This window comes from Watersipora subatra, chromosome 11 (assembly GCF_963576615.1).
Source record: "Watersipora subatra chromosome 11, tzWatSuba1.1, whole genome shotgun sequence".
Classification (NCBI taxonomy): domain Eukaryota; kingdom Metazoa; phylum Bryozoa; class Gymnolaemata; order Cheilostomatida; family Watersiporidae; genus Watersipora; species Watersipora subatra.
The window spans coordinates 39,723,883-39,748,030 of record NC_088718.1 but is presented as its reverse complement, the minus strand read 5'-3'; the positions used below and the strand labels follow the sequence as shown (position 1 = coordinate 39,748,030).

Genomic DNA, 24,148 nt, shown 5'->3' with positions numbered 1-24,148 from the left:
ATAGATTGTGACTCTTTTCTCCGTTCACACCTTTTGCTGGCGAACTGTTATCTAGCGTCATTACATGAGACGGAGTGAAGTTTTTGGACATAGAGGTTCTCCGTGTCAAATCACTAAGAGTGGGAAGTTTCGCAGCTGAAAATATATTGATTTTTAGAGCCTTGGTAGTAATTTTACTTGCGTGGTCTTTTTGTGAGTCAGAGTGGCAGCAAGTCACTTCATTGTTTGTTTTATGAGTTCATCACACTGCAGAATTATAGATTAGGTGCGTTGCATCGGTTTATTTGCATTTACACGTTGTGTAACTAAATATATATAAACATATAACTTATAAACAAAATATATAGGCATAAATAAAGTCTGAAGTGATTTGTTCATGCCTTAAAGGTGGCCCAACTCCTTGTGATATGGTTGTACTGAGTGGTTAATATTTTAAAAGGTCTTTTCTAGGAGAGTTCTTTTTGCATGTTGCTAGTAGTAGCCACTTATGTTAATCAGGAAAACCTGTGTACTTTTCTAAATCATGCAGTGACCAGTTCTTTAATACATTAGGATAGGTTCGTTTTAGTTTTAACATAGGATAGTTGATTTAGCAGATAATTCAACATTTTTCACATTATTTATAGCGCGAGGCCCTCACCAGCATATGCCAGGCTGTAGACAAACAGCTTGTCACCCTCGTTGAATGGGCCAAACGCATCCCACAGTTCCCAAGTCTCATCGCTACCGATCAAGTCAGCCTCCTTCGCTCAGGTACATGTGGCAAATCTGTTTTAGATCTCAGTCTTTGTTTGCTTAAGATGATGGCAGCTTCTGCAAGTTGCCTCGCAAATACATAAATCAACCATCTATGGTACCAAAATAACCATAGATTTTCCACTTGTTGCATAAATAAATGCACAAGTGGAAAATGTTCATCAACTTTTAAATGGGACTAAATATGATTGGCTTAAGCCTGGTTTCCATATGACAGCGCAATGATCGTGCGCGGCCCAGCGATCGTGCGCAATGCATTTCTTGGGCCGCGATGCAGTGTTTCCATATCGCGCGTAGGCGCTATGCTTGCATTGGACAGGGTGGATAATTTCCTTACTTTTTCGTAGGAGAGACATATTTCTTCGGAAAAATAGCCCTCCGTTGCGAATTTGCGCTGTCATATAAAAACCAGGCTTACTCTTTTGTACGGGAGACCAATTTCTTCGGAACACAGCCCTCTGTTTTTAATTGTGGAATAGGTTGAAAAGGTCTAGCGGTGTATTATGGGATACATCATCGCGCCCACCCATCGCAAGGATCCATTCTGTTGGATCCTTGCGATCAGCGTACGCACATCGCGCGTGCGTCGGCGTTTCCATATCACAGCTGGCCTACGCACGACGTCGTGCGCCTTGTTGCGCGCCTTGCGCTGTCATATGGAAACCAGGCTTTAAGGATTCCCTCTCTAGAATGCATGAAATTTTTGTAGCAGTAATACGGTTCAAAATGATCTCACGTAATTTGTTTTCTATCTTGTTTTTTCGGCGTTGAGGATTTTTCTAAATTGTTATAAGTTTTCTTAATAAAGTATTAAATTCAAGTTTTATATTGATGATACTGAAGCTTAGCGTCTGTTATCAAATCGATCTATAAGGTAGGAAGGTAATCATATAATTTAATATAGCTGGTCACTTTGTGGGTCTAGACAGTTTGAACATGTCTAAATAGTTAAAAGGATTGCTTGAAAAAAATTTCAACAGTGCAGATTTTAGATCTCACGATTCTCTCTGTATTCACAGGCTGGAATGAGCTACTGATATTGACATTTGCGCATCGATCGTCAGGGGTCAAGGACAGCATTGTTTTGTCACCAGATCTGCAGATTCACAGAAATACAGCTCATCAGGCAGGCGTAGGAATGCTGTTTGACAGGGTACTGACGGAGCTTGTCTCCAAGATGAGAGAGATGGCCATGGACAAGACAGAGCTCGCCTGTCTCAAGGCCATTACTTTGTTTAATCCAGGTAGCACATGATAATCATGCTAGTAGTAATACTTTCACTAACTCAAACTCTGAGCCGCCGTCCTTAACAGAAATTGCATGCTACAGAGAAAGATCACTAAATGTGCTAAATTATATAAGCTGGCATAACACCAGCAAAGAGCAATTTTATCATTGCAATTGCAATATAATGTGAAAGATTGGTCGTGTCAAGAAAATACTGTTCATGAGCGAAAGTCAGTGCAGAAAGATTGACCTGTTTGTGCTAAAACCTACCCATAGGGTAGAAAAGTAATAAACACCGTCGACAATTGTTGGACAAAGGGAAATTTTCCCAGTAATAACCTTAATACGGCTCTGGCATGGTTAATACAACTGTTACTTTGACACACAAAATAAGAACAATGGATTGGGTTAAAAAATGGTGATTTATGGGCCAATGAACAAATAATCCAATACATTGTATCAAGTTGGGTTTTTAGGGAATTGGTCAAATTTTGGTCATGGACAGAGCATATATAATATAAATGAATACTTGTTACCTTTCCTCCCAAAAACAAACAAACCTGAATCAGCACGAGTTATCTTGATTTGATACCTGATACATAATCGTTTAAGGTTTATTTGGAAAGAAGACATGTAGATATTAAAAATAAGGAGGTTGTTATGACTTCGCGCTATACATACCGCAACCTCATTGAGGAATAATTGCAGTTTTGTTTATGGTTAGTAAATAATTATGGATTAGGTCTAGTACTGTACCTAAAATACAAGCAAGCCTTCAACAATCTATGAACAAATACGTGAAGTTAGTTTCAATTGGCATGTTAGAAATGGCATGCTAAAAAATATATAATCGTTCAGTCATATATAACGGTTAGTTATTATACAATGAAGCTCTGAAAACAGGCAGCCTTTGGCTAGCTGTTACTCGTATCAAAACCTTTCACTGTCAGTTTAGTTGGAATATTTGTCTCATGTTTCTAAATCTATTATCCACCCCAGATGCTCTTTATCTTCCCACTATGACTCACAATATGCCTTTCAAGTGATCTAGTTTTATACATCATGTCCCGAAGGTGAATATGGAGAATAATGATATATTAGTAGTATTAAGTATTATAATATATAGTATGAAACACTGTTAGTAAATAAGGTTACAAATAAGTTGGCACTGTGATACAAGCTTGACTAAACCAGGCTAGGGTAATTTTGACGCCTCCTCTTGCAACTTTGTTGCCATCTCTTGTTGGTCTTGGCTCAGGCAATATTCTGGTTGTACTGCTTGCTTGGTGTTGAAAGATTACCTAGCACTGCTGTGAGAGTTTAAAATGCTTTGAATTATATTCAAGTAATGTGTTCTTATGCAAAAAATAAAGTAGATCAGAAATGCACTTGAAAACCACAATGCTCTGCTATTTGTCTTGCGCTGTTGATTAGGGATTTTGCTGCCAGCTAATCATTGGCTATGATAAGACCATTCTCTGGAGCCAGACCTTCAATATAAATCATATTAATAGTGTAATAGTGATAGCAATACCTACGGTAATACATCTAGCTGTATTTCATGACTATAAAAGGTGGGGTGTGATCTGACTAGCTATCAAGTACATATTGAAAGATGGCTGTACTGCAAAACTAGTATTTGTAACACCTATAAAAACTTCTTGTTTTGCAGACGTGAAGGGTTTACAGCAATCCCTTGACATAGAGGTGAACAGAGAAAATGTCTATGGAACGCTGGAGGAATATTGCAGGACTACATATCCTGATGAACCTGGAAGATTCGCCAAACTTCTCCTACGTCTCCCTGCTCTACGCAGTATTGGTAAACATCACTTTATTCTATCTCACAGTTGTCGGCCCTAAGCAATGTTGGCCAAACATTTGTATTGATCTATTTTTATAACGCTAAAAATTCATATTAATTGCAAGTTGCCAATTTTTGACTTTAGTACTATAATCATTGTTAGTTGCATAACAAAGTGTTAATTTAAAGTTACCACAGCTTTAACAGTTTTGCGTGGCAATAACTAAAACATAGATAAAAAGTTCAGAGAATTTTTAGTACTGATGTGCTAAAACTATAAGCGTACAGTCATTGAAATATTACATAGTGATCATTGTCTGTAGCATCTTGTGTGGAGCAGGTGTATTATTCACCAGTACTGGCCATGCGGGACCTAGGAATTTAGTAATTGCCCAGCAAGAGAAAGTTAGGAACCAGGTTAATATGTCAACTCAGCAAGAGTTGAGTAAGCTGATGAAATGCGGTCTTTCATGGAAGCTGACATTTGGATCACTGAAGATCTTATTTAGCGCAAGATTAGGTTTTACATCACATGATGTAAACAAACCAGCATGGCATTACAATAACATTACAGTTGTGCTCTGCACAACTGACTGAAGTGTGGCAGGTCGGTTGGTCAATCCTCATTAGGAACGTCAGGAAGAGCATCTAGCCGTAAAAGTACACTGGTCGTGTTGACACCATGATCGGTGGCAAACTCCACCATCCTGCAAAAATTCTGTTAGACGAGTTTCTCTTAGCAGTTCTCTCGAGCCTTTAAATTATGCCTGAGGGGCACGTGGAGTTTAAGTTCGATGAATATAAATGTGTGAAAACCAAACCTAAGAGGGGAATATCGATGGCTTAAGGGCTATTACAAAAAGGCAGACGCTTCTGTAGAAAAACCAACTAGCATAGTTTCATAAAACCAAAAACGATGTAAAACATATCACAAACAAAACACGTCGCAAAGATCTTTGGTGTTTTTAGCGGTTTCTACCACTTTTCATTGTTGCGTATATTCTTCGAATGGTTTATTTACCTGCTTCACTCTTAAGAGCTTCGTTAGAAACCAAGTTGTTGTCTAGTTTCAGTTTTCTAGAGACACGATGACTAGCATTATGAGAAAGATTTAAGACTATGTTCAAATATTTTTTATAAAGTTTTTTTCGCGCATCAGACTTGAATGATTTATCATGAAATCAAAAAAATCAGAATTCACGATTCAGCCAAGGTCGATCAACCGGTTAGATATGCTATTATTAGGTAGCGATATCCACCAGTGTATTATTCGACATTAAGTTTCAACAGTATGACTTTCTGACAGGTGTTCACTTGCAGACTATACAATTGCTTTGCTTCGTGTTTGGAAAATGTCTGGAGTGACATCTTCAGTTAGTAAGCTGTGACAGATTCTGATTTTTCAATGATGAAAACATAATGACTGATTTGTAAGCAAGCATTTTGACAATAAAGAGTGCTCTTCTTGGTTTTTATTATTCTCATCAAAGTGATGGTTGAGGTTTCATAACTGCTTAGATGATAAATTACTAGGGAATATGTTTTGGTTATTTAGCTAATAGGTGTATGCGTTTTAAATAGCGCATGTGAAAAATTTGTTGAAACAACTTAAAACTATTTTTTGTGCGAGAGGAAAGGTAAAGGTTTTTGTAACATCTAGACCAGCAAGAGTGTAAATTTGGGATAAAAAGCTAATAAAAACGAACAAGTAACTCCAAGTTGCTGACCTAAATCACTTGGTTGACCTTTGATGTTTTCACTGTTTTACGTTAATATGAAGGTACCATTACAAGATCAACCATTTTCATTCACTGGGTTCTCATTGGACATATGTTTTAATGCGCTTCGCTACATGATAACATATATAATTGATTTCACTGAAATATATCGCTTGAAATCCAAGGTCGTGTATTAAGATGTCAATGGCCTTTGATACATCTAATACTTGTATGCATGTAGGTTACATGTATCAGGTATGAATACATAGCATGGTATCTGTTTTATAAACATGTCACAAACTCCGCGGGGGCGTGTCATGTATATATTATGTATCTGTTTCAGGTCTCAAGTGTGTCGAACACCTCTTCTTCTTCAAGCTTATTGGGACAACTCCTATTGAGAACTTCCTTCTTGAACTCATTGACACCCCCCTCGTTCAAACCAATTAGTATTACTCAGGTTATACTCTATCTTGAAGCACATGCCAACTATATCAGTAATATCTCATAGTTTTGTAATCTATAAGGTTTTGTAACTGAACACGACCGGATGCCTTGTTCATTACAAAAGCCATTCAATTAATTTTCTATATTTGGAGCTTTGCTATTTTTGTAACTGTGTTTTGAATATACCGTTAAACTGGCAGTCAACTGAGGGAATATTTCGGTAGTGCGTTGGTTAGTTCGCAACGTTTTCCCTTTTTACGCAGTATTGTTGGTCTGCGGTAAATAAATAGTTTTCAGTTTATGTTCGTGGCAAAGTGCCTTTTAGCAACAAGCATTTTGTTTTGTCATGGCTAACGAGACATCAGAAACTTCAAGGTCACTCTAGTATCTATTAAATTTCTTAGAAAAATCCTTTACATATACATACATAATATCTTATCATTACTTTTGATTGTTGTAAACAAGGTACAACATGGTCTTATATTATGTGTCATACATACTGCAATGGTTGTGATTGTTTTTATAGCGCTGTTTTTCTCACCCTGTCTCATCTATCTACATTTATACTGGGTTTATTTTATCTTTTAATGCGTTTGTTCTAGATGTATTTTACAAATTAATTAGAACTGTTTCTACGCATCTCATGCTTTTCAGTATTTGAGCATATCAAAAATATATGGGTATTATATTATACATTATCACCTGTTCGTATGATTATTAATAGTGTGAACATCAGGTTTGTTAGGTAAAGTTGAGATGAGACGACTACCACTTTATTCTATCGGTGTCTATCAACATGACCTTGTAATAAGGTGTTGCTGGCTATCATCCTTTAGACTGATGAAGCTGATCGCAGAGCTGTCAGGAGTTAATATTTTCTTACATTTATAAATGCATGTTTACACAATTTTTAAGCTTTCAAGGGAATCAGTTTTGACCAAGTTGTCTGGTAACCAAGTTATACTTGTAATTGCACCTAAGTTATAATTATTTGTCGCATCCATGAACCATAGATAAAGAGACTCAAGTGTTCCAATATAATTTAATAGAATATAATACATAAACAAGGTAATGTAAAATAATAAAATGCAATGCATTATCATAGAATATAATACAACCTATCATGTATTATAATACAAAGAAACAATACAATATGCTATGTAATATGATATAATAGAATATCTATAATTTATAACACAATGAAATATAATACATTATAAAATGCAATATTATAGAACATAATACAAACATTGTAATATAATATAGCAAAATAAAATATAATTTGATACAATATAGCATATAAACTTTGGATGTATAAACCATGCATTATAAAATTTATGATAACATCAAACATGAAACAAGACCGTAAGTTTGTGCAGTTGCTAAATTTCTAGTCTTTGCATTAAATACATGTATAAATAAATATTATATTATAAATATATTAAATACATGTATATAGTTGAACATCATACTATGCTAAAAAGGAGATGAGTGTCAGAGTAGAGATCAACTAGTTAGCAACTAGCTGATTATTGATTATCCTGCTAGATGCACTGTAAGGGTAGTACATTGATAATACAACTCTTGCGCAGTGCTTTTAAACATTCTCAACTATGCTGTTAACTAGGTACTTGTTCTGTAAGGAAGATCTTTATAGAAATAAAGGAAGACAACCCCTTTAAAGATTATGTTGTTAGGTGCATTTCTGTACATTCTGAAGATGTGACTAACCTGGACATGTAAGCGGTGGCAGACGAAACCATTACATGCATTTGTAAGCTAGCTTAAATGTTAAATTTAATTGTAATGGAAATTCTTTTATTCATATAATTTGTTATAATTCAAGTTTTTATATTTTTTCGTAACAACTCATTCACATCTCCACTTTTTGACTCAACAACTTTGATGCTTGTTAGCCACGATATTAAAAAAGAACCTGTAACACTAGTTAGCAGCCAAGGCTTCTATTGTATCCATTTTTCCTTTTATCAATCTGTCATTTCCTCTTCATTTATGACTGACTTCAATAGTGTTTCACAATATTTAGATGCTTGTAGTAGTAGTGAAATGGTAATAATGAATATATTGTAATGCATAAGGGGTATATATCATATTAACTTTTGTATGATTGCGCGTAATAAATAGGTTTATAGTTGGTTTTGTTCAATGCAAGAAAACAAGGCTATACTAGTAATATTAGTGTGGTATATTAAATACTCTATCAGCTCATACGTTTTGTAGGGGAAGGCAGGGTAATTCGAGCCACTTTTCAGTTTTTAATGTATGTACTAGTGTCTTTTAACTCTTCACCAAAATATTTGTATGTATGTAGTTTAATATGTTCTCCTACATGTACATACATATAAAATGCGAAACAACTATCAATATATATTGTTGAACTTAGCATTGCGATAAGCTGGAATTTGGAGCTGAAACGTAATTGAAGGAAAAGCTCTGACTCTAACCGCAGAACAGATTTATGTCGTCAGGAAACACAGAAGACAAAATATTTGCTGCCATACACGATGGATAAGGCAAACCTCTTATTAAGGAACTATCAAATGAAAGCAGCCGGAGCCAAAAGGTGAGTTTATTGTGAAAGGAAATGCAACCAATCCTCAAATTGTTGAACAACAAAGCTCAGCTAGCTATAAATACCTTCGATCAGCTTCCCTAAGCTATCTCGATTCATATGTGAAAATAAAAAATTATCTGGATTGGCTGTGTGCGCCAAGATTTCTCTCAGTGATGTGGAGTCCAAGATGTGTACTACAGAGCCAATTTTGTCTCATGACAAACACTCAATTACTCCAGTGCAAAGAAGTACATAAATTTGTTTATGAGAGTTGATGAGGACATAAAAGACTCCTGTACAAGAACAAAATACCAATGAGTTGAATCACTAGAATAAAACAGTCAGAAAGTCAGTCAAGAACTCAGACGCAGCTCTGTAAATGTTGATCAATAGTAACAGGCCAAGCAGGTATTTCTCGGCTAATCCATCTTTACACCGCATAGATTCCGATTGTTCTATCAGGGGTACCAATCTATCTACCAATATCTCCCAGTCTATTTATCAATAGAGTTTTATCTCCCATCCTGTCAGTGGCACCAATCACTGCTAATCTGTAAGTCAAATATCTAGCATTGGCCAGATAATAGACGATGTATATGAAGATGGACTTATGAAATTAGATAAACATTATGTCATGAAGAGAGGAGAGCTGTCGGTAATGACGCTTTGGAACTTGATGTTTTCAAATAAATAACCGAAAAACCATGTAATAAATGACCTAGTTGCTCTTTTTGACCAATTAAAGGCGACACAACATGTTTGAACATAACAATGGATTAAAATAGATTATCAATAGTATTACCTGTACAATGAACACATGCGCTTCCTTAGTAATTTTATGTTTCAGTTGAAAGCTGAAACTTACACTTACGCCATCGGTATTATGCTTTACTCAGCATATATAAATAGTGCTGTTTAGGCAGTTGTTGATTGTACATTCAGTTTAGTTAAAGGTCATCTATGAGAACACAACACACATTATATGTTCTGCACAAGATATGTCAACAACAGATATCATAAATAGTATTCTTTGAGAAGGTATACTTCGGAAGTTTGAAAAAAAAGTTGAAGTGACATCAGTAAATAAGATGGAATCACCAAAAAAAGGTTCAAGCAATTAAGAACCATATCTCTTCTTTCCCATCTTGGAAAGGTCACTGTTACTGTTATTGTCTAGCTTGTTATAGAAGATATTCCTACAACCAGGTTACCAATTTGCTTATACTATGAACCTTAACACTAGAGATGCTCCAGCCAAGTTCACATCTGATATATATATAAAGACCTCGATAATGAAGGCACATTGGAGATACAAGCGTTGCTGTTTGATTTCAGCAAGACGTTTGATAAGATGTTGCCCAATGAAGCTTTGAAAAAATGCTCTCACTTGCTACCAAACTAGTCCATGTGACTTTGTACTTCACAGACTGTGTGAAATGAGTAAAATATAGAGTTTTTAGATATTAGCTGTCTACAACACACAGATCGAATTTCCCATCTGTCTGACTTTCTATTACATTCCTAGTTCCCCAGAAAGTCCATTACACCTTATACCAAACACCAATACCTTTTCTAATCCACTTTATAAAATAGTATTATGTAAAAAGAGTTTTGGATATCCATAATTCTACTTTGCTATTTTCTTTTGATTTTTTATCTCAAGGTCAAATTTGCTTTAAACGACATTGACCTTGATACTAGAGTTCACATCGATCTAGTTATCTATATACACTGTATGCAAAAGTGAAAGTCCGAAAGTGTATTTGTTTGTGCGTATGTGCATGTGTGTGTACGATCCCTTTAGACACCAACTTTCTGATTAATGAATTGGCTGAAATTTTGTATGTGGTTTTTTACCCTCCATCAGGTTTTAGGTTCAAAATGTTTAGAGCCACATATTTAAAAATTCAAAAAAGATGTTTTTGTGAATGAAAATGGGATGAAATATAATTGAGTAGTATATGCCGCTGAAAATAGATGAAAAATATAATGATACATATATTTACTAAACAAGAATAAATAAATAGAATAAGGGAATATAAGTTAAAAATTTCAGTTGTATTTTTTACCCGGGCAACGCCGGGTATTTCTGCTTGATGTCAGTAACCTTCTTTCTCACTGAAACGAAGCAAAAAACCGTTGCTTGCGTAATTACTTCATTTGAAATGTTTATACTGAGTGCAATACCAACCTTTCTCAATTGCTAAACTACCGAGTTAGATGTAATTTGTTAACAACTTGCTATGGAAACTATCTCATATCTTAGTTTTCAAAGTAATTAGAAAACTTGATGAGAAATAAGTTTTTCCGTCTTTTACTCAGACTTTTTTGTTTAAGGCTGCAACGCTCCTCATTTTACTGGAGTATAATCGTTGCTAAGCACTACACCTGCATTACATATATGCAGTGAGCATTACATATATGCAATGACTTGTTCCAAAGACGTTAGAGTATTCATTGCTTTTACAAAATCACACCTACAATTGACATTGCGCTAGTGAATTCACAGGTGCAATATGCACTTAAATTATTGCATTGCAAACATTGACTTAGTACTTTTGTAGTTGCAGTATGCTTTACATTTGAATTATTGCACTGTAGCATTACTCTTGTGCATTTGTAGTTTCATTATGCAATGCCCTTAAATTATTGCGTTTTAAGCATGATTCTAGTGCATTTGTAGCTGTACTATATCATTGCGGTTTGTACGCCATTTGTAGTGCACTAAGCATTGCTCTGCCACATACCTTGCTGCACTAAACACTACATGTGATTGCATGCCTTACCTTGGCGATTAGCTCATTAGTGCATCGAGGTTATCAAGTGAAGTTTGCTCAATCACTCTACAACATGTTCTTGTTTAGATTGGATTAATGGCATAATGTGAGTGCATTATACATTATATTCACATATAACACTGGGTTCCTCTGTAATTACTGGATATACAGCTATCTGCTGAGACCAATCACCTCAACTCAGATACAGCTGAAGTATCTGTGTGATAACCGGTCTTCTGCCTACACAAGCAATTATTTTTATTAGCAAATTAAAATAGCAAACTTACTAAGAATAAAAGCATGTTAGTTGCGTTTAAAAAATGGACCAAAGTTCAGAAAAAAGTTGAAGGTCAGTATAAAAGGTGAAAGGTCAGTATGGAAGGTGAAGATCAGTATGGAAGGTAAAGGTCAGTAAGAAAGATGAAGGTCAATAGGAATGGTGATGGTTAGTATAAGAGGTGAAGGTCAGTATGAGGAGAGATGGTGAGTATTACTGGTGAAGGTCAGTATGAAAGGTGAAGGTCAATAGGGAAGATGAACGGCGTTATGAAAGGTGAAGGTCAATATGAAAGGTGCAGGTCAGTATGAGAGGTGAAGGTCAGCATGAGAGATGATGGTCAGTATAAAGGCGTGGTCACACGAGCACCGAACCGACGTAGGATCGGTTCGGTTCGGAGGCTGGTTCGGTTCGTGGCACATGTCACACGGCCACCGAAGTAACTTCGTTTCCTAGATACCATACGTATAGAGACAAGACACGGTTTCATTAGTAGTTGTTATGTATTTGAGTTAAATATTTCTATTGTAAACAAAAAAACTTTGAGGAACAATTATAAATTATAATCACACAGCAGATTTATCAGAAGATCGTTCGGCTGCTCAAAGTAAATCACTCGATACAAATATTTTGCTAACCCTTCCCATCAACATAATTATATTTTTTTTTATTAACATATGAATGTTTTTCTATGCTGAGTACATAACAAACAAAAACAGTCTTTATCATAGTACTGTGGTTTTACATAAATAAATCAGTCAACGATAGTTCATCAGGATGAATATGACACATTACTTATATTCTACACGAAAGAAAATCACTACCATTCCCCTACATTTATGCAAAACTTAAGTGCAACATCTTACATTTATGCAACCCAATCACAAGTCCGGGTGAACCTTGTCGTAAATTGCTTCATGTTGTTTATTTAACGAAATAAAAGTATCGTCCCATTTCTTTTTTAACTTTACTCACACGCACGTAAGAAGAAATGTGACGCGTGCTCGCTAGAATACTAGAATTTTAACCAGCCAATAAGAGCAAGGGTTCGGCACGAAATTTCGAGCAGTACCGAAATAGTTCGTTTCGGCCAGAAATGTCCTCAGCCGAACTTTTTAGAGCTGAAAACGACGTCGTTTTGCGTCATTTAGTTCGGTTCGGTGCCCGTGTGACCACGGCTTAAGGGGTGTAGGTCAGTATTAAAGGAGAAGGTCGGTATGAGGGGTGAAGGTCAGTATGAAAGGTGAAGTCAATATGAAAAGCGATGGTCAACATGAAATGGTAAGTGTGAAGGGTAACGGTCAGTATGAGAGGTGATGGTCAGTATGAGAGGTGATGGTCAGTATGAGGGGTGAAGTTTAGTATAAAAGGTGAAGGTCAATACAAAAAGTGATCGTCAGTATGAAAGGTGAAGGTTAATATGAAAGATGAAGGTAATTATGAAAGGTAAGAGCAATAGTAAAGGATTGTGTTGTTTTCTAGTCCTCTGTGAATCCTTGGTGTTTTTGATACACAGACTTGTTTTTAAACAGATCACTTTTAAAAGATATCACTTGTGGTGTATTTTATACTTTGTGCCTATGCACTTATGGTTCACAATAAGTAATCAGAAATCATTTTCAAATCTGATAAAAGTCACAGGGAACTAGAAGTCTCCCTACCAGATCCCTCGATATATAACTATTAGACATCCTATGTTAGGACTTGGCATAAATTGCCTAAAATGACATTTATTGGATTTACAAACATTATAAATTATAAATAAATTACACATAACATTATAAATACGATTTTATACGTCTAACAGTTTTATGTAAAGGAAACTAATCGGGAATCTTCATAGTTCCCCATAAATTTAATGCTGATTAGTTTCCATGGTAATTAATACGCAGTTCAGTAACGCCTCGATGCATTAAAAGTTCCTCATTGGGTGAATTATTTGATCATTAAACGAAATATGTAGTGTGCAAACAGTTTTTTATTATTTCAGGTACTTCTACGAAGTGTTCAGAGTAACACTGTTAGATTTGTACACTCTTTTAAACAGTGAGCTATGGGATTCACTTATGGAATGAATATCAGGTTTCTCTTTGCAACAATCTACTTATATGGTAAGTAAAATCTCCAAAACAGCTCCAGACAGTCTAAGATTGTTCTTCTGGATTTTATTTGAATGATTGCACTATTTGGTTTGGAGGAATATGCAATAGATGATTATATTCTTTGTAATGAATTTTACCAAATGAGATTTTGGCCAAGGACAATGATCCTCTTAATTTTATTAGCAAAACTTATAAAGGTCAGCAAAAGATTTAATAAAAATCTGCTTCTGTCACCTCTCAAAGTAAGACAAAGTTGTGAACCCAAAGTGTTGCTTTCAAAATATATAAATTTGTCTTAATCAAGGTGGTTTGAGCACTTACAAGTTTGGTGACTTTTTGAATAACATGTTTAGACTACGACTTGTTATCAAAAATTTACCAATTTATCAAAATAATTACCCAATGATCTGAGTAACTTACCTCATAAGCTAGTAGTCTAATTTTTTACTAAACTAATAGCTGTGTTTGACACTTGCCTAAAAAGTGTTATGTTACGCATAACGATTAACTGTGCTAGTTACTAACTCCAAGTGCTTTAGTCTCGAGTATTTCAACCTATGTGATGAATATCTTCACCATTATTGAAAGCTCTGATCAGTTAGATGCGTAGTGTAATGGTAAAGCTCGCCATCATCAGAACTGGGGGTTCCGAGATCGTAACCTCTGTGATGCAGATTTTTCATTTGTTAAACTATCACTATAGCTGAATACATGGACAGACAGATCAACAAACAAAAGACAATCATTGATTTTTTGTATATAGATTTAGCAATCGTACACAAAATCCCATAAAAAGATTCCTAATGGACACTTAAAGGTTGGCTTGCAACAAAATTCACATTACAGTTATTTGATATTAAAAGATTCACCATGTCTTACTCTGTTGTGTTGTAAGTGCCAAATATGTAGAAATGTGATTACAAGCTCTTAAAAGCTCAAAAACGAAAAGCGGCCGTAGATTGGAATCTTTTTATTTTGATGACGTAACTACGAAATTTAGTTATCGTCTTGTCACGTATGTTCTCACGTGAATTGAAAAGCCAATATAAAGCTCAATATAAAACTTATCGTAGTACTAGTTTATGACAAACACTTCGGGTTTCACCGAAGACCCTGTATCCAATATAGATGCTCGCTACTTTACAATTTTGTTTCGGCATTCAATCGTCAAGTCGTAATCTGATCATGTGACCCAATACTTCGCAAATAGTTTTTGCAGCACTTTTCGATTATCACAGGTGACCAACAGGCTCGTCATGATTATCAGACAATGATATGCACTCCTTCGAGCTAAGGTTAAAAAGTTTAACGATTTTTTATGGTAAGCTATAAGATATCAGTGCTAAAAGTGGCAGCATTACAATGACGACAAAACAGACGCGTAAGAACAATAGACATAGTTTTATTGAATGTGTGAAGTATATTTGTTAAAATATTTCGATGAATAAGGTTGCAAAAAAGTGTAAACAGAAACCATCTCTCACAACTACATTACATTTGAGCCGTTTTGGAAAGGGAATCCAAACTACGGCGGTCTCTTGTGGCTGCGATTTTCTGTTCGTTTTTGAGCTTTTAAAAGCTTGTAATCACCTTTCCACATATTTTGCACCTACAACACAACAGAGTAAGACATGGTGAATCTTTTTATATCAAATAACGGTAATGTGAATTTTGTTGCAAGTCAACCTTTAAGCTTGCAAACATAAAATCGTTAAAACTATCATTTTTATTACCAGTTGTTTTAAAATACACATCACTTTACAACCAAGCTGTGTCACATTTTATGATGCTTATAACGTATATATTCACTGGTACTAGAGCACCTTTCATGAAACTGATAGGTGTTTTGCAAAGTTAACTTAAAACTTGGCCGCCACTATCTTCTTTAATGAAATATTGGCACTGTTCTAGCGAATTGGAACCTTTTGGCATCAATTTTAATCTTCACTGATTTATTTAGTTCAACGATACCGCAATCGTTATAAGCTTTAAAATTCTTGACCAACCATCAAGACTGAAAATAACAAATAAATACATTGAAGTCACCGACGAACTTTGTCACTAATAAAATTGTTACTTAACCAAACAGGCAAAGTATAAAATAAATCCATATACACTATCTTAATAGTAGCACTAGAGTGACTAGACATTGCAATACCATGTATTATGTATGCATGTAGCCTACATATAGGCTAAGGTAAGGAAAGAAACATAACCACATACCTAATGGTTCCTCAAAAGCTAGTTTACGAATATTGTTTCTATTTGAAATGCTTCAAACCTTCATTTAGTCATCTGTTCTAAATATCTTACTGAACAAGCAATCAAAGCGCTGCTGTCCGCGGTGAGCACTAAGATGACAAAACTTTCCTGTCCAACGCAACGCCAGGCCTGGCAATTTGCCAGCATACTTCCGCCATTGTATTTTCACTTTTCTCAGGGTCATCTGTACTATTATATTTCACTACACAATGCTTTACTATTTTCACTGAACCATATTGATATTCTATGCGTTCTTTGGTTCCAGTTGGAACTTGCAAGAATAATGTATTACAATTTTTACAGCACCTGCTGGAGTGTGCGCACAGACTGGATCACAAGGGTATGTAAAACTTGCTGTTAGTACATGCTTATGTATTTAATACTTGCTCATTTCTGCATTCGTGTTAGAGGTTTCAAAATCCTGTTTAAACTCTGCCCAGAGTATTAGTCTTTATCCTTTCACACATGTGACAAATATCGTTTTCTATTTTGTGGCGCAGTGTACTACATTCCTCATAGTATGTTTCAGTTTATGAACTTTCTGTTACTACAACCTTCAATTCACTGTCCTGACTCCTCCGCTATGCTATTAGACCACCAATTTTCAAAATACATCTTTTCAACTCACTCAATAATTTTTGCTTTTTGTCTTTTCTTTTTTTTCTTTTGGCATGTAATGAAAAACATTGTTTTGTTGATGATTTATATATGCTAATAAAACATTATACCTACATGTACGTTATACCTACATGTACGTTATACCTACATGTACGTTATACCTACATGTACGTTACACCTACATGTACGTTATACCTACATGTACGTTACACCTAAATGTACGTTACACTTACATGTACGTTATACCTGCATGTACGTTATACCTGCATGTACGTTATACCTGCATGTACGTTATACCTGCATGTACGTTATACCTGCATGTACGTTATACCTGCATGTACGTTATACCTGCATGTACGTTATACCTGCATGTACGTTATACCTGCATGTACGTTATACTTACATGTACGTTATACATACATGCACGTTATACCTACATGTACGTTATACATACATGTATGTTATACCTACATGTACGTTATACCTACATGTACGTTATACCTACATGTACATTATACCTACATGTACGTTATACCTACATGTACGTTATACCTACATGTACGTTATACCTACATGTACGTTATACTTACATGTACGTTTAGAGAACGCATACATGTATTTTATTTATTTCATTTACGTAACAATGGTGTACTGGATTTTATATGGTTAGTTGATACAGCACTTCATCAGCTACATTGGTATACTTGTGAGGTTTCCCTTTTTTGGATTTTCAGGTTAGAGTTCAGTCTTTTTAATGCAAATGTACATGGTTATCTTGGTTGATGAAATCACTTTCTTTTATTTTGCAGGAGTCTAGAATCAGCTAATGGTAAGTAAATCATAATATATTGCACACTAGCAGTTACTTAATAAAATAGATTTGTTTATGATGACTTTGGATCTTTATATTTAACTCTATGTATTAACTATGTTTAACGCTATGTATTAACTATGTATTAACTATGTTTAACTCTATGTATTAGCAATGTTTAACTCTGTGTATTAACTATGTTTAACTCTGTGTATTAGCTATGTTTAACTCTATGTATTAACTATGTTTAACTTTATGTATTAACTATGTTTAACTTTATGTATTAGTAGTGTTTAACGCTATGTATTAACTATGTTTATCTCTATGTATTAGCAATGTTTAACTCTGTGTATTAACTATGTTTAACTCTATGCATTAACTATGTTTAACTTTATGTATTAACTATGTTTAACTCTATGTATTAGTAGTGTTTAACACTATGTATTAACTATGTTTATCTCTATGTATTAGCAATGTTTAACTCTGTGTATTAACTATGTTCAACTCTGTGTATTAACTATGTTTAACTTTATGTACATGTATTAACTATGTTTAACTCTATGTATTAACTATTTGTAACTCTGTATATGAACTATGTTTAACTCTAAGTATTAACTATATCATTTTGCATTGTATTGTATTGCATTATATCATATGTGTATGTATCTATATATATATATTTCTCAAAGTCCATCCGTGTGTCTGTGTGTCCGTGTGTTCGTCGGAAATCTAGCTGTAGATCTTAAAATCTTGGAACAAATATTTCGTATCGAAGAGGATTCAATTCTCGGACCACGACGTTCACCAGTCTTACGCCTATCCCAGTAGACTACGGAAATCGAATTGCTAGCCTGCCAATAAAAGTCATTATATCAGAGCAATACCTAACTGCTTTACGTATGACGCGGGTCATAGCATCACGTCACGAGAAGCTGTTCACTCACATTATTAAACTGGCTAATAGCAAAACTCTCACTACTTCTCATTGTCTATAAGACAAACAACTTTTCTCATGATATGTAGTTTGAAAGTTAGAATGGCAAATGTTGTAATATGTTACATACAAATCAATTTTCTGTCCAAATACTCTTCTATTACACGGGCAACGCCGAGTGGCACAGCTAGTTATATTATATATGTGTATGATATTACTAGTTGGATGCATGGCATTGCACGGTTAATAAAAAAGATTTTGTACCAGAAATTTACTTTTAATAAACATCAACATTTATCATTCTAACTTTTAAATGAAGATGTTTGTTTACTTCTGTGCACTGTGTTATTCATGTTTACTGTTTTTATTTCTGTGTAATTCGTACCATACAGGCTGCAGTACCTACTACAGGTCTATACCGATTGTAATAGTCTTGTTGGCTATATGAGTTTAAGCCTTTTTTCACTTATGCATGCATTTCTCTTCTGGTAAGGCTTCACGGATTTTTTTTTCTAGTATGGATTTACACATAAAGCTAGCTGCAGTGTTTAACGCAAAGCCATGAAAGACTGGCATGTATTCCAAGTATGGGCCAAATTTATTCCATGGTATATCCTGTTGGACAGTGTAGTGTATTGGCTAAATGGATGTCCGCATAACTGGAGCTTGTGAGTTCAAATCCAGTTCGCAGTGGATATCTCATTCTTAAAACTTTATCGCTGGACAGATGGAAGTACAGATGGACAAACATTGAGATGTATGTGTATTATATATGTGTACTATATTGTACTAGTATCCTATATTATACTATCCTATGTATTATATATGTGTGTTGTATAATACAACATCTTATTTTGTTTGTTCCATATTTACTAACCTAAATTACACAATCATTAGTAGGTAGAATGCTGTTTTACACAATCACTAGAAATTTCCCTGTCATACAGCCCACAACCAAAGTGATATTGGAAAAAAGAAAGGGTACTGATGGTTGAGAAATGCAATATTAGCAGTCAAATGGCACTGCAGTGCAATAGGATAACTGCAATGGTAGCCGTAATGTACTGGGTGTTATTATGTACAACAAACAGCAATAATAAAAGGAAAAGATTATATGTTTATATCTCTCCCCGCAAAAGGAGAAATACAATATTAGAAGTAAAATGCACTGATATTATTAGAATAACCAATATTATTAATATAGTAATACAGTAATAATAGAAAACCAATGCACCATTTTGTTTACATTTCAAAACTTCATAGCAACCAATATCAAGAAGTTGTGATATTTATATAGATTTTTAGAAAATCTATTTAACAAAACTATTTAGAAAAAATAATAACAGTAACATATCGCCCAACATCGGTCGCTATATACTTCGATCTTGTAAATTCGAATGCTTATTCTTATAATTAAATCTTATAAAAATCGAATAATTATTCTTATAATTAAATATTGTAATAATCTCATAAGAATCGTTAAAAAAATATCATCGTCATTTCCTTTACTTTCACTGCTTTGGACATCAGCTGGAATACCAAAGTACTCATTATAAGTGTCCAAAATGTCAGTTACTTTAAAATCGGCAAAGCAGAAACGATTACTTTTCAGTACTTCTACGTTAATTACAGAAACCTTCGGCAATTGGACAATGCCATAGACTGGTGAAATGTGCACGGTTTTGTTTCGTGAAATGCGTGCGACTTAATGGTTCTATTCTCTGTCGCACGGCCTTATCGGCGTTTCGTTGGCCGGTCTTAATTTTGATAAAAAAAAGGCTTGTCAAGTTTTAATAACGATTTTAGGCCAAATTAATCTGTCTATTTATGTATAATCCGATCAGATGAGTAAGGTTTAGGATATTGTCTACAAATTTCAAAGACTTGGTAACATATTTAAATAGGTTTATATGTGTTTTGTATCATTATTACACTTAAACGATTCTATTGAAAAATGGTTAAATTTGTTGATGAGATTTCGGTACAAGGGTTTGCGACGGTGTTGATGAATAATTTTTGTGAGTTTTGTGCACATATGCATTTATCATAAAGCCCCCAAACAATCGCTTCGCTCGTGTTTGGTCATTTTTGGTCCAACTGGTTTTTATTTTATTCAGTTTCATACACGCAATTGTAACTGAAGTGCAGGTTTGATTCAACAACTTACCATTACTGAATGTAATAGTTCCTTTTTGTTATAAAATATTAAACAGAACAAATACCATCGTGCACAACATGGCAGGAAATATGGAACTTGAGTGATGCTAATGCCCTGCATCCGGTTCTGGTTCCTTTTTTGCACACTTTATATGTTTTATGCAGTAAAATATACACAGTTTAAAAGCCTTGGTTCAGCTCCTGTTCCCTTTAAAATCTTAAATTCAAAGCTTCGTTGACAAAAATAATCCTCCTTTTGTCTGCTTTAACTTTATTTTCCAGGCACTAGCGAGTTTTGGTTTCAAAGAACAAAGGCTATCAGAGCCAAAGTGTTAATCGCATAAACAACCCTAGCAGCTGGTTAGTTAGCTGCAAAGCTACTTAGAAATAAATCACCATTATGTCAGTTATATTCAAAAGTATTTGTCTCTTGCTCAAGTATACCAGGTCTGATAGACTATGTCTGGTCAACCAAACTATGTGCATGATCAATTTAATAAGACTTGTTTTCGCCCATATAAATGAAGAGTCATCTTTCCCTGAGTGGTGTAGACGACTCCTCATTTTTATCATAGGTTTTACCTTAAAGCCATTTGAAGTAAACTGGTGAATTGTAGCTTGTAGTGAATGTGAAAGACTAGCAGACAGATCTATAAACGATTTTACTACCTACCGGATCTTCAATGAATATGAGGAAAATAACGTACCAAACCCGTGGATGGAGGCAGGAATAAAGAGCTGCGAGTAAGTTATTTTATTCTTCTTACTTTCATTTTACTTACCTTAGTAGCTCTTTACTTACCTTTGTAGCTCTTTACTTACATTTGTAGTTTTTTACTCACCTTTGATATATTGAGTAAGCTAAACTAAAAGGCTAAAGGTTACATTCTTGAGAAAATCCCTTTCTACGCAACAATCTAAATATGTATGATAACAATTTTAATTTAGCAAACATTAGATAAAATGTTTGCTAGATTTAACTGAATCTGACCAGAACTTCTGTTATAGTTCTTGCTGCTCAAGAAACTGTATTATTATACTGATTATGTCTTCAAACAACTCCCTATTCTGACATTCATGCTGTTAGTCTGACCGATATAGTTTAGACAACTTCTGATGGAGTAGACAGCTTGATAGATATTTGCTAGGATATCAACAGTTAGTTAAAGCTCATATCTGATATGGTAATAGATCCGTAGTAACTTTGACCTTATTCATTGAGCTAATTATTATGCCATGACAGGATAGATAGCCAAGTTGATTGCTTGCTCTCTTGTATACTACAACTATAAGATCCTATATAGTCCACTGCATACCTTTTAGCTCGATGCATCTTTGTACAAAGCCATAGACTGAGTCAGTCTTTTCAATTTAAAAGGCTCCTGTTCAACTAAAGGGTTCATTTATTTTAGGAGAAGCTCATCTACCTAGTGCCAGACCTACTAGTCTATTGCAATTATTACTGAAAAAAGCCCAGTTTGCCAATTAATCTATATTCTTTGCTTACGATTCTTCACTAGTTGCTTTATTTTAAGGTATTCCGATATGCTTATCGGTGTTTTTAGCATGTTTGTAGGTGTTTTTATCGGTGATTTTTTTTAAATCAGTGGATGGCAACTAATTATATATCCAGTAGGTGCTAACCTGTATTTCTTTTCACCGTTTACTGTATTTCAGAGAATTCCGATGGGCGTATCAGTGTTTCCAGCACTGTAAGGATGATCTTGAGCCAGGGGTTGAGTATAGCTACCCTCTTCGCTACAGTCATCTTGAGGCTATTCTATATAAATACTGCGAGCCACGATGGTCACCTACTAAGAGTATGTAACACCTTGTAGTCAGTCAGTCAGTCAGTCAGTCAGTCAGTCAGTCAGTCAGTCAGTCAGTCAGTCAGTCAGTCAGTCAGTCAGTCAGTCAGTCAGTCAGTCAGTCAGTCAGTCAAACGAACACCTTGTAGTCAGTCAAACCTAAGGAAGCACAATTGTAAAAAATTAATTAATCAGGAGCAAACGACTTCCTATTTTGTATCTCAGGCTCTCATTCAGATCCTGAGCATCTTGAAAATGTAATAATGATGAAAAACCTAATTTCATATATTATAGATATTAGATCTATTATCAATATTATAGATTTATTATCTATAACATTTATACATTATTATATATAACTATTGTATTTATGCATCTTTATAGGTATTTTTTAGACTTACTCATACCTCATGTAGTTGTGTTGTTGTAGTGTAATCTGAAATAAAAATCTTACTTCAGAAGTTATTATTGAAAAGCTTTTTGTAGATATCTTAAGTTAATTGTACGTTTTCTCACAGTTGCATATGTTTACAAAATGTTAGAGCCACTCTAAGAGTTTGGAAATCTTTACTACAATTGTTACTAAAATATTAAGTCCGCTATTTTGTCGCCATGCTTGGAGCTTAGGGAAAAGTATTGTTTTTAACGGAATTCAAACTCCTGACTTTCGGCTTCGAAGACCAGGACTCTACTATCTGCACACAACAATTATTGCCTTGCCTCACTCTGTATAGTTAGGCTGCCAGAGTGCTAATTAGTAAAAAATGGCTGCCAATAAGAATGCAAAAGGTATGGCTTTGTTCTGAAATGGGTGACAAAGTTTTAAATAAGGTAGGCTTGTTAACATGTTATGACTAGAATACATAATTATAGTCATATGTGTAGGCCTATTATAGTTACCCATAGTTTTTTATTATTTGTGCATGATTGTTTCAGGTAGGAGCTGTGTTCTTTAGCTAACAAAAATGTTTGATTTGATTTTTAATAACTGTGATGTTAACAAATATATGGAGGCATAAAAATGAGGCAAGTCTAGACAGAGCATTCACACAAACCAAAATCATATTTTCTACTGTTGTCGAACTTTTTATGACTTTGTGTAATATAAAATGAGATGTGGGCATATTATTATATATTATTATTAATATATTTTGCAATAAAAAATAATACGGTAAAAAGATAAAAAAAGTTGGCTGCCAGAAAACTTTTGTAATTTTTACTCTAAACAAAGGATCAAAATCTTGGCATCATTTATTTCGTTGAAGTTTTGTCAATTGTATTGCCAATGATTTATTGGCACAACTCTCTATAGTACACTCTGGCCATGATATTAAACACACCAGATAAAATAATTGTATTAATTCATTGCTAAAATTTAATCTAGAGAGAAAGGCTTGGAAACAACTTTTTACAAATGACCAACTTAGAGGAACTGTAAAGGCACCTGTATAAACATGCCATAACCAAGAAAGAAACAAGATGGGTAAATGAATAAATTTGTAAATTATTGCGTAAACTACGAAAAGGGAAAACAATTAAAAACTCATCAAAAACACATTTTGTGTAATACTTTACAGATATTTCATATAAATATATACGTGTATATATGAACATTTCAATGGCTGTGTTCTGTCTGTTGTTTGGTCTGTTCAGGTAGGCCTATAGCTATTAAAATTTTAGAATAAAACATCTTTATCGCAGAAGATTTGATCTCAGAACCTCCCGTTTCCCAGACAATATGCTAAACCATGTGTTGCTTTGGGTGAAAATATGCAAACCGCTCTACATGGCGCAACATGATTATATGCTTGCTCCCACGGCTTTTATTACTAGCTTGCTGGAATTCGCCATTGGCAATTTGCCAGGCTAATGGC

At 34.6% G+C, this 24,148-nt stretch overlaps 2 protein-coding genes across 5 annotated transcripts in view; both read left to right on the top strand.

The window, feature by feature from the left end:
• The window catches only part of LOC137408534 (retinoic acid receptor RXR-alpha-B-like), a 30,120-nt gene extending 23,469 nt beyond the window's left edge, over positions 1-6,651 (top strand). For all 3 annotated transcript variants that reach the window (XM_068095095.1, XM_068095097.1, XM_068095094.1), the window contains exons 6-9: positions 627-753; positions 1,776-2,000; positions 3,657-3,806; positions 5,850-6,651. In XM_068095095.1, coding sequence (XP_067951196.1) covers positions 627-753; positions 1,776-2,000; positions 3,657-3,806; positions 5,850-5,956 — 609 coding nt within the window. In that variant the 3' untranslated portion in view covers positions 5,957-6,651. The remainder of the gene's footprint in view (positions 1-626; positions 754-1,775; positions 2,001-3,656; positions 3,807-5,849) is intronic.
• A 6,919-nt stretch (positions 6,652-13,570) lies between these two features.
• LOC137408260 (uncharacterized) overlaps positions 13,571-24,148 on the top strand; it is a 48,531-nt gene continuing 37,953 nt past the window's right edge. For both annotated transcript variants that reach the window (XM_068094704.1, XM_068094703.1), the window contains exons 1-5: positions 13,571-13,693; positions 16,250-16,286; positions 17,374-17,393; positions 21,084-21,210; positions 22,144-22,286. In XM_068094704.1, coding sequence (XP_067950805.1) covers positions 13,636-13,693; positions 16,250-16,286; positions 17,374-17,393; positions 21,084-21,210; positions 22,144-22,286 — 385 coding nt within the window. In that variant the 5' untranslated portion in view covers positions 13,571-13,635. The remainder of the gene's footprint in view (positions 13,694-16,249; positions 16,287-17,373; positions 17,394-21,083; positions 21,211-22,143; positions 22,287-24,148) is intronic.